The sequence below is a fragment of the Gymnodraco acuticeps genome, unplaced genomic scaffold, assembly GCF_902827175.1.
Source record: "Gymnodraco acuticeps unplaced genomic scaffold, fGymAcu1.1, whole genome shotgun sequence".
NCBI classification, from domain to species: domain Eukaryota; kingdom Metazoa; phylum Chordata; class Actinopteri; order Perciformes; family Bathydraconidae; genus Gymnodraco; species Gymnodraco acuticeps.
This window is the reverse complement of record NW_022989899.1, coordinates 1,846,097-1,863,063: the sequence shown is the minus strand read 5'-3', so window position 1 is coordinate 1,863,063 and position 16,967 is coordinate 1,846,097. Positions and strand designations below refer to the sequence as shown.

At 40.7% G+C, this 16,967-nt stretch overlaps 1 protein-coding gene across 2 annotated transcripts in view; it reads left to right on the top strand.

The window, feature by feature from the left end:
* cuedc1b (CUE domain containing 1b) overlaps nt 1-14,679 on the top strand; it is a 44,700-nt gene extending 30,021 nt beyond the window's left edge. For both annotated transcript variants that reach the window (XM_034206187.1, XM_034206194.1), the window contains exons 2-11: nt 2,683-3,336; nt 4,839-4,966; nt 5,884-6,010; nt 6,300-6,552; nt 8,217-8,282; nt 9,315-9,395; nt 9,487-9,580; nt 9,772-9,830; nt 10,065-10,134; nt 11,871-14,679. In XM_034206187.1, coding sequence (XP_034062078.1) covers nt 3,037-3,336; nt 4,839-4,966; nt 5,884-6,010; nt 6,300-6,552; nt 8,217-8,282; nt 9,315-9,395; nt 9,487-9,580; nt 9,772-9,830; nt 10,065-10,134; nt 11,871 — 1,179 coding nt within the window. In that variant the 5' untranslated portion in view covers nt 2,683-3,036 and the 3' untranslated portion in view covers nt 11,872-14,679. The remainder of the gene's footprint in view (nt 1-2,682; nt 3,337-4,838; nt 4,967-5,883; nt 6,011-6,299; nt 6,553-8,216; nt 8,283-9,314; nt 9,396-9,486; nt 9,581-9,771; nt 9,831-10,064; nt 10,135-11,870) is intronic.
* The last annotated feature ends 2,288 nt before the right edge of the window (nt 14,680-16,967 follow it).

Sequence of the window (16,967 nt, the reverse complement as noted above, 5' to 3'; positions counted from 1 at the left end):
ACGCTGTAACAGGGTCTAGTGATATCCAACAGAGCTTCATTTAGCATGAAAGAATGATTGCACTGTGTATATATATATATATATATATATATACTTATAATAATAAGTATGTGTATATATATATATATATATATATATATATATATATATATATATATACTTATAATAATAAGTAATATTAACTTTATTTAATACAACATTTACGGTACAAGATTTAATCATACAGCCCATGTACTTTGATAATGAATTATAGCAAACATGTGCAATATATCCATTATTACAGCTTTGTGGGATGGCAGTAAGACGATATGGGTCCGTTCCCATTGTGCATCCATGGGTAAAGATAAACGCAACTCACATTGGTTTTTCAAACAGCATCTCTGTAAACTACGTGTATTGTATTCACTGAATTTCACTCTCTGCCTTTAACGGCTCGTTGTAGCTCCAATAGCTTCAGCCCCCACCCTTCCTGTGAGCACAGTGTGCTCTGATTGGTCGGGACACGTAACATGAACGCAGGGCCGCCCCTCCCTACAGGCCAATCACGCAGGCTGCATGGGGCCCCGCCAGAGGGCCTCAGCTGCTGTGCGCAGTTCTCCGCTCAGTTCTCTGCGCACCCCCCCCCCGTGAGAGTGAGAGGTGAGACAAGGGGAGCACGTCTGTAACCCGACACCGTTGCAATGAATCAACATCTGACCAATCACGGCTTTGATACGGCCACTAGTGCAGGTGAAGAGATGTCGGTGAAAAGACAGTTTCAGTCCGGCACAAGCAAGAGGGGAAAAAACAAAACATGAACAAACTAGAGCATCACTCGAAGGTGGGCTATTGAATGAGTCAAATGTACAACTTGCGAATGTTGTATAAGTCAAATTGCCAATTGCCATCTTAAAACATCAGCTGCAATTCACAACATGAAGAAGGCAGTCTCTGCAGAGCATACAGGCTAATGGAGATGCAGTTATTTCCAGCATTCTTTATTTAACATTCATTCAAGTATGTTATGCCTTTTATCTGCTAATGTACAGGAGGAAGAGTGATAAACTGTCTGTCTAGTTGGCTTACATAACAGTTCAAGTTTACAGCCTAAAAAACATGGAGCATTTTTTTCCCTTTTATTAATTTTTATGTCAATTTGCACATTTCATGGTGACGCTCAGCCTCTCCCCTTAACTCCTAACAGTCATCATCATGTCAACCACAACACAGAGAAATAATGATAGAAATGTGTGTGTAGTTGTTGATACATTGCTGACAGAGGGAACTAGAATACAGATTTAAGAAATATCAGTTTTTGAGCATGTCATAAGCATGCTTTGTCTTGACTATATTACAACTATATTATAATAAAATAATATAGTATTTATATTATTGAATTGATTATTATTATTATTAGTAGAAGTAGTTTATTTGCATTAATTATATTTTAATCTTTTTGAGGCTAGTATTTGGCAGGAAATGCAGACGTATTCACCTGTAAACGCATACTGAACGACATACATGCACATTTACCATTTACCTCACTGTATACAAAAGTAACCGTTGATAATAATAATAAACAGGAATTATATTTGCAAAGTAGCCTACTTTGTTTCCAAATATATATTTTTTCACTCCTGTCGGTTGGGGGTGGGGCGGCCTCATCTCACAATTTGGGGCCCCAAATTGGCCAGGGGCAGCCCTGCATGAACGTGCCGGGCGGCGCTGTCCCGTGGGTTAGATGCGCGTTCATAATGCAGAGGGAAATAACTCTCAGAATAACGTTATTAGCACATTATTACAACTTGAGGAACGAATGTTTTTAATAAGGGCTACAAGTGTTAATACTGGGTAGTTTATTTAGTTAAAAAAAATTATCCAACGATTTACAGACCACTCTTTCCCCATGTAAGTCAATGAGAAAAAGTGTTTCCGGGCCTGGCAACCAAACGGAAGTGTATTACCGCCGTTTGGCCAACACGAATATTTTCATCTGAGTCCGGCGCACTTCCTGGGGGCTTGGCCCGAACACATATGGTACCGACACCGGAACCAACAACCAGTTTTTACCGTAAATGAGTTTGGTTCAGAGGATAAAACACATACAACATTAATTCAACTCGATATTTGTTCACTTGAATTTCACTTTGAATGCTTGGATATTCTCAATGGGTGAATACATTTTTTTATAATAATAATTTTGAAAAAAAAATTACACCAAAGCTTTCTCAGGGTGGGCCAATGAGTAAACTGGGTGGGCCTCGGCCTACGACAATACGTCATCACTGCACCACTCTATGCAGGGCCGAGGTTGTGTTTCTTGTCTCCTCATTATTTGTGGGCCCCCAAACTTCTTATTTCAAAGACTATCATGATGTTGTTCTCAGTTGGGCAAACTAAAAAGGACTAAAGTCGTTTTTTGAACCTTCTCTTTCCAAATCTAATGAGGGTCTCTATTGTTCCTTTTCATCACGTTTTGACATACAATACATATCATTTTTATTTGGAAGCAACATCGTGTAGTTTTTGCTGGTCCTACAATTAAAGTCCCTTGATTGAGCTACTGCTAAATGAAAATCATCAGAGTGCTTGGTCCCAGTCGAGAAACAATTATGTATTTCAATGTATAATTTAATAAAAGAACAATATAGACTTTGGGTTGCTAGCCCCTTCTAACACACTGCCTGTCTTCTCTCTCTGTAGGTGCTGATGACTGTGATGTAGCTATGTGTGTTTCCTGGCGGATTTTGACTCTAATCTCTACCTGGTGACAGGACCGTGATTGTTCATTTCTGTCACCACCTGCACACCCTTTAATACGGTTAGCCATGCCAGATTTATCTGAATAACAAGTAGCATTGGGGGGTTTGGGGGGAACTTGAGTGATTATACCTTCCCAACAAAAGACTGCCATGTTTCTGTTAGAATGAGAAACTGAGCGAGGAAAAAGTGAAAAGCAAGTGAGACTGAAGGGGCCAAAGTGCTTGTGTTGGTGACGGAAAAGAAGAGCCATCCTAGCAGTAGGTTGGCATCAATTAAAGCAGCAAGGCCCTGAGGATGACTAGCCTGTTCAAGCGCAGCAGCAGCAATGGGGGCAGCGGGAGTGGCGGAGGTGGCAGCGGCCAGGGGCAGCTCAACAACAGCCGGTCCAACCGGCAGGTCCGTCGCCTGGAGTTCAACCAGGCCATGGAGGACTTCAAGATCATGTTCCCCTCTATGGACTATGAGGTGATCGAGTGCGTGCTGCGCTCCAACAACGGAGCAGTGGACGCCACCATCGACCAGCTGCTCCAGATGAGCATTGACGGACAGGGCTCAGATGACAGCTCAGACTCTGATGACAGCATCCCCCCAGAGGTCAGTTGAAAAGGTCAAAGGGTACCGACAAGCCTAGCCTGTTAATATTGATTATAAACCAAACCCTCCACTTTTATTTATAGGGATGTCGAGAAACAATACTTTGTTCTTTAATTCAGAAAATGTGATAGTGCTTGCTTTACTATAGTATGGAAGATACCACAGATACTGTTAGGGCTTGAGACTAATGGCATCCAGTTGACAATAGAAAAATGGGTCTGGGACACGATAAACTCACTTCCAACGCACCCTATTTTTTCTCTGATAATGCTACATTGTGAACTACAAATCAGCGTTGAAAAGTCGGGAGAATAGCTACTTACGTTAGCATTTAGTTGTTAGCTTTCAGCAGCAGGTGAACGAAGATCCCGTATAATTGACACTGTATTCATGTTCTCACAAAAGTAGAGGATGATGTTATCATGTTGTGTTCAACTACAATCGTAAAGAACATTTTTTTTTGTTGAGAATATTCTATGAACCAGCTCTTAGGAAGTTACACAAGGATCTATGTCCTTTCTAACTTCCTTATAACAACCTAGTATTGTGTCACATTAAAGAACAGGCACAGTAGTATGAGCAAAGTTCATCTTTTCATTAAAGGTCCCATGTCTTTCCAGTTATCACCCGTCCCCTTGTGTGTTATGAAGGTTTTTCTGCATGTAAACGGTTTGCAGAGTCACAAACCCTCAAAGTACACCCTGTAGGGAGTAAAGCTCTAACACAGAAAATACCTGTCTATGCTGCCCCAGAACGCCTCGTTGGAGATTTCTCTTTTCCATTGTTTTCTTCCTGGGTACTGTGACGTGCCCATACCCAAATGGACCAATCCATGGAGCCGTTACGTTACGTCTGCGGATTGGTCCAAATGGACCAATTCGCGGACTTCCTCACACACACACACACACACTCAATCTTTTCTCAGCTGCAGCTCCGCCGATTTCTCCTCCCTGAGACGGCGGGACGCGGTGAGTCTGTGTGTGTGCTCGGGCTGGGTCTTGCTGTGTCTCGCTGTCTCGCAGACGGCCACTGGGCTCACAGTGGAGGGGGGGGGGGCAGGAGCTCCAACAAGCCGTTTAGGACAGAGTGAATACACATACTTACAGAGATGCTGTTTGAGAAACCAATGTGAGTTTGGAACATTGCACAATATAAATCTATTTGAGTAGACCTCAACAATGGAATTATGATCAGTAGAAATGGCCATGACATGGGACCTTTAAGTTTTCTGAATTTAAACAACAGTCAAATGTGCAGTAGTGGAAATCCACTTACTTTGATGTGCAGCACCACTATAACTTCCAAGCTTTGTACTAAAATAAATAAAAGATTAGAGGGAGGTCTACATTTTGCATGTTATATTTCACATGATCTAAACATTATACAACAAACCCTAATTAGGATCAAAGGGGAGCATTTTAGAATTGCAAGTGCATATGAGCAAGGCAGGTTTAAAACATTTAATAAAGAAAGGCTGTGTTGCACTGTCTGTCTGTTTATAGATTCTTGAGCGAACCCTGGAGCCTGACAGTTCAGATGAGGAACCTCCTCCAGTCTACTCTCCACCAACATATGATATGCACATTTATGACAGGAAATACCCCGAAGCTCCACCAACACCCCCGCCGAGGTAAGAAAGTGCGACTGAACTGTTGTATAAAAGAAGCTGAAGCCTTTAAGATCCACTTTCAAAGCTTTTTTCAACAAATGAAGTGGACCTCTGATTGTATTGAATAGATAGGCGGTTTCTAGATAGAAAAACTATTTGCTTCTGTTTTTAAAGCCAGTACCAACATTCTAGACAATATTACTTCACTTTATAGAACTTATCCGTATTTGAATCCTCAATTTGATAGATTTTGAAAACTTAGCCAGATACTTTACTATTGTTATTAATTGATTGGATTGTGTCTGCTCTTAATCAAGGCAGTTCAGTACATTTCTCCATCACCATTTGGATTAAACGGGTATAGGTGTTAATCTTGCTAGACTCTTTGTTTGTAGAAGATCTTGGTGCGCCAGCGCTTTTTGTTTTATCCCCTCCAGGAGACCAACCTGCCAGACATTACTACTGCTTCCCTCAACGTCATTTAGCTTAGCCTTTAGCCTCTGGTTGTCTCCTCTAGCAAACTGCAATAGGCAACCAACCTTTTTCACCATGACTTAGACAAAATAACACAACGAAGCACAGCAGTTCTATGCTCTTGAATTGACTGGTCTTGGACTTCTGCTCTTTGGGACAATGTGTGCATTTTTTCACTGCATCAAATGGGAACCATGGCTGTATAACATTTTCTGCAAATCCTTGAAGTAAATATTGCAATTAGGATTCATCATCTGGGGATCTTGGACATCTTTTTCAAATGCGATGGCAATGAATCCAATAGTTGTTCAGATATTTCAATTAAAATGTGAAAACACCAAGATGAAAATGTTTCCTTTTTTAGCCTCTCACCTCTCATGTAAATATGTAATAGTCTGAGATAGCTGCATGTAGTTAATTGGCTGAGACATTCATCTGTCCTGTTACTCCATGGGCTCTTACAGATTTGAAGCAGAGCCACCTCCGGGTCACCAGCAGGTCAGAAGCTACCGGAACTGGAACCCCCCTTTGCTCGGAAATCTCCCCGATGACTTTCTGCGGATCCTACCGCAACAGTTGGACAGTATCAAGGTAAAAAACGTCGGCTCGATGTTGAATCGATGCATCTGGTTGTTTATTTATATGTCTTAATGTAGTTACATTTTAATTTGTAATAATTCGGAAAATACACATTTTCCTTATAAAATGCAGTATAAAAGCCAGTGTTCTTTTCAAACCAAGTGCTTTGTTAACAGAAATGCAAATGTAAGTTACATGAGTCTAGAAGTCTTCAAATCATGTCCAAAACAATCCCTGTAAAGTACATATAGCAGCAGATGCGCAATACTAACTAATATCTGGTCCTGCTTTACCTCAACAGAGCTCTCAGAGCAGTCTATGCCAGCCTTCATCATCCTCAGCTTCTTCCCTAAGCCAATGGACAGCCCAGTCTGCTTCTCGGCCCGGAGGTGCAGGGACCCCTGGAGGTTCAGGTTTGACGACAGGAGCCTCGGAGCAAGACAAGAAACTCAAGCAGTATCTGGAGGACGAGCGCATCGCCTTGTTCCTGCAGAACGAGGAGTTTATGAAAGAGCTGCAGCGCAACCGCGAGTTCCTCATGGCCTTAGAGAGAGGTAAGACTCAGTACACAGGTCACTCCATGCAACACAACTATGCTCATGAGGTCAGTGGCAACAGCTGATTTTAATGGTAAAGTATTGTACACACGATAGTAGTCACTGCAAATGTAAAGACATTTACGGTTGAGTAAGACATTTAACATAAATTATTGAGATACTGACAAGTCCTTGAGGTTGTTATCCTAAAATGTTCCCTGTGTAGTTTTGTCCTCTAGTATTGCTATGGACCTGTTGTTCTATCAGATAATCCACGTTCAAAGGACACTTGGCTGACACAGAACGCAGTCAGTTTATGTTTTGGTTCAAGTCAACTTGTCCGGGGAGATTTCAATGTACTGTACAAATGGTGAAGAATTCCAGATAAATATTATCTGTCTTTAATATTGAGTTTAAAAACATGCTTTACAAAGAATGTTATCATCATGGCATGTAGATTTAGATTTTTTTTCAAGAGGCTTAGGGGGAATTATTATTCCGACTCTACGACCGGAGAGATTTAATTTTTGTCGGACTTTATCAGAGTTTCCCCGCCAAGTGTGGTAAATGACGGCTCACATAAACACTACACACTGTGAGGGTTGCACACTTTTCCACTGATCTATGGGTGGTGGTAACGCACCTAATAATGCTGCTATGTACCAGATGAGGAATGAATAAGAAGACTGAAAGCTACTAAACATGAATTGACCAATACCGGATTTAAAATACAAAAAGCTGCTTGGAAATGATTTGACAGGAAGGACAGACGATGGATTTTGGCGAGTTACACTGACATAAAGTATACCAGTTTATAAACATTGGGATGGTACACAAGAAAACTCCACAGGGCACCTTTTAAAAGCTTTTTTTGCCGTTATTGCCATAATTTGACTTGATGCAAGTCCTATGCTTTTTGTCAAAGTAATACAACTTAAATGTATGATTAAAAATGTCCAATGTACAGAGTTAAGACTTTCATGGAATTTCTCATTTCACACTAAAGCATTTATTTTTTAGTTAAACTAATTATGGATACAAATACAATATTCTTGCTATTCCATTTAAGCACAGCCATATCTAGCAGTGGAACTAGCTTTTAATTGCTGGCGTTTATTTAATTATTGTGCATTTCTTAGATTTTCTTTACTTTGACTAAATGAATTCCTTATGTCTCTATTTGTCACATTCTTACATTACTCAGCTTATGATCAAGGTGCTTCCATTGTTGTAGTAGTTACATTTAGACGCCCACACTATTTTGAAAGGATGAACTTCTCTTATTTCAGTTCTTAAAATAAATTTGAAAATGAATGCAAATGTTCTTTAATAGGGTTTGAAAACTAAATGGAGAAAGTAAATGTCTAATGTTCAGATTAGAACTTAAAAGTTCACACAATCAGTCAGTCTTTAAAAAGTTAAACAGCATAAACATGATGACCAACAACATTTTTGGACAGTAAATAATACTACTTCCCACTTTAGAGATTGTTTAATACAGTGAAATGTTTTTTGTCAGCGATGGAAATGCTAACGTTTTAGCTAAATGCTTGCCTTGGCTGTTTTTGTGCCCTCATCAGACACTGTTTTTAGATATACTGAAATGGAGGTTCAGGACTCGGGTGGTTGTACCATCTTGATCCCTCACATCAGTGGTCATAACATCTGCTCTCTGTTTTTAGATCGCTTGAAGTATGAATCAAAGAAATCAAAGTCTCATCATTCATCTAGTATGGAGAGTTGCACAGGTAGATATCAAGCTTCCTCTGCCAAGCTCTTTGCACACTGAACTCTACTGAACAGGGAATGGGAATTGATGCATTCTGGGGCGTCACTGTCATCTTTGGAGGATAGCGACTATAGCAACGTCGGCAGCCATCAATATCTATCAGCTTTTCACCAGTCATTTTAAAGTTTTTTTTGTATCCAAAATGAAAAATATATGCGCAGAATATGAAATCTTAAGAGAGAGAAGTTCTTGGTTTAAGAATCTTGACAACTTGCCACCAATCGCTGATACAGATGTCAGCACCTCTCTGGTCTTTGGAGTTAGCGCCTACATCTTCCGGTAATTTAAAAAATGTTAAATCTCCTGTCTAATTTACAAACAGGTGGGTACAGTACCTATGGATCCAAGGACAGTACAATCACACAATGATACAATAATTCGGACACAAGTGAGATAGTTATTGCTAACTGAATGCTAACCAAAAAAAAATCTGTTTATCATTAATCTAATGATATATTTAATTATATTGCGACATTTCATGTTTTATATCGTATGCCCTATGTAGTGGTTCGTGTTACTTTAGTTAGCTAATTTTTGAAAACTAAACCGTTAGCAGACAGCTGCCACCCAACAAATGTATCATCTGCTTCCCTGTTAGCTTCCCATGTTAGCTATGTCTTACTGATCAGGTTTCCATCTTGGAAAAGTATGGAATGTATTCATATGGGAATTGTATTTTAATTGTTATCTTTGGATTGTCTGTTACAGCCAACCACACAACAGTGCCTGTCGACCATGTTTTAAACGTTTATTTGATAGGGTTAAGGCTATACTTTGCTCACCATAATAGTTAGTCAATTGGTATCCTTCAAAGATGTCCGACTTGCCATTGATGCCGTCACCTTCCCATTCCCTATACTAGTTTGGGTTTTGTCTCTGCATTCACTGTGAGAGTTGTTTGTTGTGTGAAGGTTTTGCACTACTATAAATACCTGCTACTACAGTTGTAGCATGTGTGTCAGTACATCAGTGTGTGTGTGTCCGTGTTCAGGAGAACAGTACTCTGCAGCTTCAATGGACACCGTCTCAGATGACGCCATGTTCAGAGACAAACTCAATCACATGGGCAAATGTAAGTCAATTACGTCACAACACTACTGATATTTCACTCAAATTAGCATTTCCTATTGTAGTGGCTGACCTAGGATATTTTTCTCCTCTAGCAACAAGAAAGAAGCTGTTTGAAATTGCCAGAACGTTCTCAGAAAAGACAAAGCGGAGAAAGTCCAAAAGGAAGATGCTCCTGAAGCACCACTCGTATCCTTTGCTTTACCTTGAGCATATACTAACCCTAACCCACCTGTTTTAAGGTTGTAGCCAAATCACATTTATTTACCACAGCTGTTAACCATTTCAAAAAAAAGTTAAGGATCATCTTCCATTACTGATCTGACTGTGAGTCCATCAATTGTGAGACTGATTGTTTTCTTAACTAAGCTCCTTTTCAGATTGGGAACAGCCAACTCTACGGCAAATCTCCTGGACGATGTGGAGGCAAACCCCTGTGGTAAGGACTGCATGTCATCCAAACAATGTAACATGGAGCTTTTGTCACAAAGCAGTGTCTACCAAGGTCTTGTGTCCCCATAGTGTATTTTTCTCACCTTGTTTAAGAGAGCTTCATCCCCTTGCCTTAACTGTTTGTTTTACAATGTTTTTTCTCCATTACAACCAACTGGAAGATTTTTGTTCTCAAACTTTAAATTGAGCTTTACCTCTTAATCTGATGTCTCTGTTCCAGAGGAAGATGGTCAGCCCAGAAGAACTAATACTCAGGAACAGAATGAGCAGCGCCATGAGCCAGTAGTATGGTAAGTAATCCCAATTTCTATAGACTAATGCTGCTTCTCAATTTACGTACTTCTGTATTTATATTTGCCGTTTTGGGCACATAAGTGCATCCCAATTCAAAGTATGACAAAATGCACAGTGAGTACCTGGATGGCACTATCAATAACAGTGAAGAAGTGTGGAACGCTGGACACTTCTGCCACTCAACGACCGCCATCTTCGTATAACTATAATTCTCAAAGCAATATCACCAAAATAAAAGATATGCCATGGATTATGATGCATCTCATTTGTCATACCATTTAACAAGATAATCTCAAGTTGAAATGTTTACTGTTAAGTTTTCCTTCAAAAACTACGTATTACCATGTTACAAATCCTTGAGCTAAGTCCTTATGTGGGCCACATGCACTGCAGGGGCCACATGTACTAAAGCTGAGTCCTTACTGCAGGGGCCATATGTACTAAAGCTGAGTCCTTACTGCAGGGGCCACATGTACTAAAGCTGAGTCCTTACTGCAGGGGCCATATGTACTAAAGCTGAGTCCTTACTGCAGGGGCCACATGTACTAAAGCTGAGTCCTTACTGCAGGGGCCATATGTACTAAAGCTGAGTCCTTACTGCAGGGGCCACATGTACTAAAGCTGAGTCCTTACTGCAGGGGCCATATGTACTAAAGCTGAGTCCTTACTGCAGGGGCCACATGTACTAAAGCTGAGTCCTTACTGCAGGGGCCATATGTACTAAAGCTGAGTCCTTACTGCAGGGGCCACATGTACTAAAGCTGAGTCCTTACTGCAGGGGCCACATGTACTAAAGCTGAGTCCTTATATGGGCCACATGTACTGCAGGGGCCACATGTACTAAAGCTGAGTCCTTACTGCAGGGGCCATATGTACTAAAGCTGAGTCCTTACTGCAGGGGCCACATGTACTAAAGCTGAGTCCTTATATGGGCCACATGTACTGCAGGGGCCACATGTACTAAAGCTGAGTCCTTACTGCAGGGGCCACATGTACTAAAGCTGAGTCCTTACTGCAGGGGCCACATGTACTAAAGCTGAGTCCTTATATGGGCCACATGTACTGCAGGGGCCACATGTACTAAAGCTGAGTCCTTACTGCAGGGGCCACATGTACTAAAGCTGAGTCCTTATATGGGCCACATGTACTGCAGGGGCCACATGTACTAAAGCTGAGTCCTTACTGCAGGGGCCATATGTACTAAAGCTGAGTCCTTACTGCAGGGGCCACATGTACTAAAGCTGAGTCCTTATATGGGCCACATGTACTGCAGGGGCCACATGTACTAAAGCTGAGTCCTTACTGCAGGGGCCACATGTACTAAAGCTGAGTCCTTACTGCAGGGGCCACATGTACTAAAGCTGAGTCCTTATATGGGCCACATGTACTGCAGGGGCCACATGTACTAAAGCTGAGTCCTTACTGCAGGGGCCACATGTACTAAAGCTGAGTCCTTATATGGGCCACATGTACTGCAGGGGCCACATGTACTAAAGCTGAGTCCTTACTGCAGGGGCCACATGTACTAAAGCTGAGTCCTTATATGGGCCACATGTACTGCAGGGGCCACATGTACTAAAGCTGAGTCCTTACTGCAGGGGCCACATGTACTAAAGCTGAGTCCTTATATGGGCCACATGTACTGCAGGGGCCACGTTTACCGAAGATGCTCATTCATTGTTTGATTTTATGATGGAAACCCATATCAGACAGACTCTCATCTACATTTCAGATCCTCCTGTGCTGCACCATATCAGGGTTACCATGGCGACGGCAGCATGACCCATGGGAGCCGGCCTTGCAGCTCTTCCTGTCTCCCCCTGCTCCCCCACCCTAATCCGATACCAGACAATGTAAGGCCCAGGGAGAAGGGGAACGACATTATAACACTTTGTTAACATATCATTTCAAACGTAAAGGTAAAAGCATTAGTCCTGACAGTATTCACCGGCTTCCTTTAACCCAGTGACGGAACACTTCTACCATATGAACCTTTCTTACTCACACACTGTGTATCTGACTGCGAACCACAGGCATTTCAAATGCTTTCTATACACTAAACCATGTAGAGCTTTTTTACCATGTGTTCTTAATCGATGTTTTTCCATGTCCGGGGTTACGTAAGTGACAGAATATTGCGGCCATTAAAGTTGTGGCTGCCCAGATGTCAACACTTTGTATCAAACTGATTACATTTAAAGGATCGTTTTTCGGACAGCGACGGAGCAGCTTATTGGTTTGCTCTGTTTGCAAGGTGAAAACTATGTCATTCATACTGTAGCATAGAACACTACAACAACACCAGGATGACAGATAATGAGCAGAAAGACATGACAACCTCTCTACTATGTTTCAATAGAATAGAGTATAGCAGGGATGACCTCTAAACCCTCTATACCAGACTAGTGGTAAATACAAGCTTACGAGATTTTTGCGCTTTGTCCTATGACATATAATACGTCAGTAAATACCCAACTGGTAAACGTCTGAAGCTTTAATGTGTCTTAAAAGGAGAAGCTAAATAAGACTACTAAACGTCAACACTTCAAGGACGAGTTCGCCTTAGGCTAAGCGGTGTGGACAAAAGTTGTGTTACGGTGAAGTAGTATGATTATAGCATTAAGTTAGCTACTTCTGCCGTTAGCATTATACTTCAACTTTTATAAAAATAGTCTCAATATGTGGAGATTATCATTCCAAACAAAATGTGTAAACTTCATAAAATGTGTTTGCCACAGATCTAAGATTCCAAAATCCAATGGAAAAACCCCATTGCTTATCTTTTAGGTAGCCCTCACTTCAGGATTAGCTTAGAAAAACACTCAATCCCTTCACCACTGTATTACTTTATACAAATAGGTTATAACTCAGGTCACAGTCTAAAGGCAAACTTGTTAGGCATCACAATGTGAAGAGAGAAGATGAAATAGTGCTGTGTGGTTGGAGGAGGGTCAATTTGTGTGAAGTACACTGAGGCCTTCAGGGTATGATATAAGCATATGGTGAATATACCATGGTAAAACACATGCTGCTTCCCCACACAGCCATAACATTAAGATGATTAAGATGAAAAGGAGCATGATGTGGAATTTGTTCGGTTAGCAGCGTACAATTTTTACATTTTGATGGCCCCCATTTGTAATTTGAGAAAAGCAGCGGTGGCCTAGAGAGGGATGGACAAATACAGTAAAATAGTCCCGCCTTTGGATGTGTTCTCATGGTGGAAAGCCAGTGAGGGCTCTCGGCTTTGTTGCTGCGCTAGTGCAGGTGGCAGGTTTAAAGAAACAGCACCCCCCTCCTCCAGGACATCATTACTGTCAACATTGGCAAGGTTAAATTATTCCAGGTATCAACATCTACCTCCTCCTACCCACAGACCTTTGCATTTCAAGGTCATGGGGGTTCAGCTTTTAGACCTTCTTCTGGGACATCATTGTACTTTACCTTGGGGAATGGCATTGTTCTCACCTGGCCTTTTGAAGCAAACTAAGAGTCTGAATCCACTGCTCTGCTCTCCATTCATTGCTCCGCTGTATTCTGCCAGGTTTCCTGAACTCCTAAGATGTTATGAAGATAAGAAATATCTTCCAGACTTTTTTGCCATATTCTTTAATGTCCCCTGAGTCTTTGAGCAAATCATGTGTTTGTTGATCTCATCTTTGCGAGCTCAGAGGAACACGAGTGATAGAAATGTCTCTTGGAGGATAAAGTATCTGAAAGGTGATTGGAGGATCATCCTGTGAACACTCATTCTGATACGATGTGGACAAGAGTAAAGACAGAACAAAAGAAAAACACAAAATGACTTGATATGTAACGGTAGATGTGAAACTAGCATGGGTAAAGGTGTAAGAGGTGTGATGTAGCCTGTGTGAACAGTCAGAGTTGGAGAACGAGTAAAATTCTCCCTTTGTGCATAAAATGTTTTGTTTCCACCTCAGAAAATCTCCACAAATTAACCTTTTTGGAAAAGTTTTCACAGTTTTGTGTGTGTTATCTATCTCCTTTTGATTAAACTACTTACATGTGTTATTTGATTATTTAGGGATGAGCGAAGTTTGATGTCTGAAAGTGATTTATAGTAAGTAATTGGACCATTCCAGTGTTAATGCATGTTTTAGACTATTTAATATAAGTCATGTACACACAACTTTACTTGTAAAGCTAATTTCTCACTATTTTTATAAAAAAAATATATCATGTGACTGGAGGGAGACAACTGTTGTGAGAAACCCACAGAGAGATCTCGCTAACTCTCAATGGGCATTTCAGTATTTTTCAAAGTAGCAGCAGATTTTTCTCAATGAAACGCCCTGATGAGAAACCTGCTGTTTAACTCTTAATGAAAGCTAATGTAGCTCTGTGTCCTGGAACGTGTTTATCACTATTGTGAGAATATATTTTGTCAATGTTGTGTTTACAGTACTGCTGCCACCAGGCTGAAACATGCAGAAACACGAGGAGTAGTCATGTATTATATACTGTGTGTGTAGGGGGCAGCAGTGCTTCATCACAATAAACTGTGTCTCATTTCTCATTCACACTATTTCCTAAAGTTCACTTTAAAAACTACATTTTCAACAAGTTGTTTGGCAACTCGAAGTACAACAGAACAGTTTAGCTTCATTTAACAGAGCAAGCTAGCAGCGGAGGAAACCGTAGAAACAAAACTAGCTAGCTGTTTTCACTGTGAGGCTCTGCGCCCAACATCGCGGTGGGAAAATTCAGTTTAAGAAATGGTCGCCAGGGCCCAGTAGTTCAAAACTTTTAATCTCAATCAGATTTTGAAATCCCATTTTTTGTGATCCAGGATCGGACAACTCGGACAGATTTTGTCCCAGTATTTCAAAGCAATTCAGGATAGGATCACCCTTATCCAGATTCAGACTTTTCAAAATGACTAGATCCTGAATATCAGTGCTTTAATCCTACCGATCTCCATCTAGTGGATATGAAAAATAATACAAGGAAGACAAGAGACCACATTGCAGAGACCTCTATTGTCCGCAATTACTTTTGAAAGGTGATGACAGATGATGGACTTCTTTTTTGTTGAAGATATGTTTTCTTTCATCTAAATTACATTTGTGATTGACAATCTTTGTTGTGATAATTTGATGAGCATACACATTTATGTCATCATTTGGTTGAAAACAAAATAGGCCGCCACAAACGTGATCAAAAAATGAAAAATAAAATTGATTTGTCATGAAGGCTAACATTTTTTTTATTATTTCAGTTAACAAACGTTGCCATCTTATTTATATTGAAACATATTTTTAAATAAATTGTACAGTACATTTTGCTCTGGTAATCCACTGGAAACCCACCCCTCTGGTGGGATCAAGATAATCCAGTTTTTTGGGATCAAACTGATCCCAATCCTGTGTTGTCGGTTTGAACTATCCGTTTTGAAGATTTAATCCAGATTAAAGCTTGGATTTGATGTCCTGATCTGATCGGATATAAAAGTGATCCTAATCCTGTTTTTTGGTTTTGAACTACCCAAAATCCAAATCTGATCCGATCAGATAGGGATTAAACGTTTTTGAACTACTGGGCCCTGGTGCTCTTAATGTTCAAAATATTTCAACTTTGTCCTCAATTGTTGCTGACTTTCCAACGCACAAACTCAGATAACCGCTGTATGTAGCGATGCAAGCTAGCACGGGAGGTAATGATAGAAACAAAATTTAGCTAGCTGTATTCACCGGTTTTTCGCTGCATAGCCTCGCAGTTAAAACGGATAGTTACGTTTTTTATTTCTATCGTTACCTTCCCTGCTAGCTTGCTCAAAGGGCAAATCGTTTTTCATGTGAAACCAACACATTGAAACGTTGAGAGACTGTACTAGTGTGCCATTTCAATCACAACAAATATAATGTAATTATTTTAAACAAAGATAAAGAGAGCCGGTAAACGCAGCATTACGGATGGCTGGCTCTTGATTTTAGGTCCTGACCTCTCACCCAGCCACCGGAACAACTCCCATATCATCGGGCCAAAAAAGGAGCCTTCTCACAGCACACTCTTTAAAGTAAAAATGTTTCAAGAAGTTATTAAGTGTAAATAACTACTTTAACTAGTCTCCATTCCATGAGGTGTCCTGTGAGTAGGCTCACCTACATGACGCTGTCGTCCCTAATGTTTAATCCAGTTGAGCGTTTCAAAATGTCTGCTGTGAACCGGGGTCCACTGAAAAAAGATGAGTAGATGTATTGAAATGTCAAACAGCTTGAGTTGTCTGGAGCATTTGTGCGTCTGGTTTGTGTCGTGGTGTGTTAGTGGGTCGATTCTTCTTAAGGAAAACTTGTTGATGTCTTCTCCTCTCAGGGAAACCCACCCAGATTATTCTCCTCAATTTCCCTTTGATTACTTCCCCTCCATGAGTCTTCCTCAACACAGCATAGGTGGTCACAAATGTAAGACACTATTTTGCAGCTCTCGCAGTTTATTTAGTTATTGGGAAATGTTTCTGCTGAGTTGTTGAAACAAACGTAGGTCACATGATGCCAAACAATGATGGGAGTGTAGTTCCAGTAAAGAGCACAGGCTTCGCGAAGTGTCGGAAAGCCTATGCTGTGTTCACACCGGACGCGATGCGAATATTCACTTAGCTCTTATCGCATCGCTCTAAACCATAGACTGATACCGGTTAGTAAAAACCATGAATTAATGCTTTGACAAGACGGCGAAAAACCTTTTAAGGGTCATTCCAGAATTGGAGGACATTTCATGTCCCCCATATAAAAAATCTAATAATCCATGCCAAAAATGCTAAAACATGCACTTGTTGTGATAAACATACTTGTCTTGAGACAAAATGTAT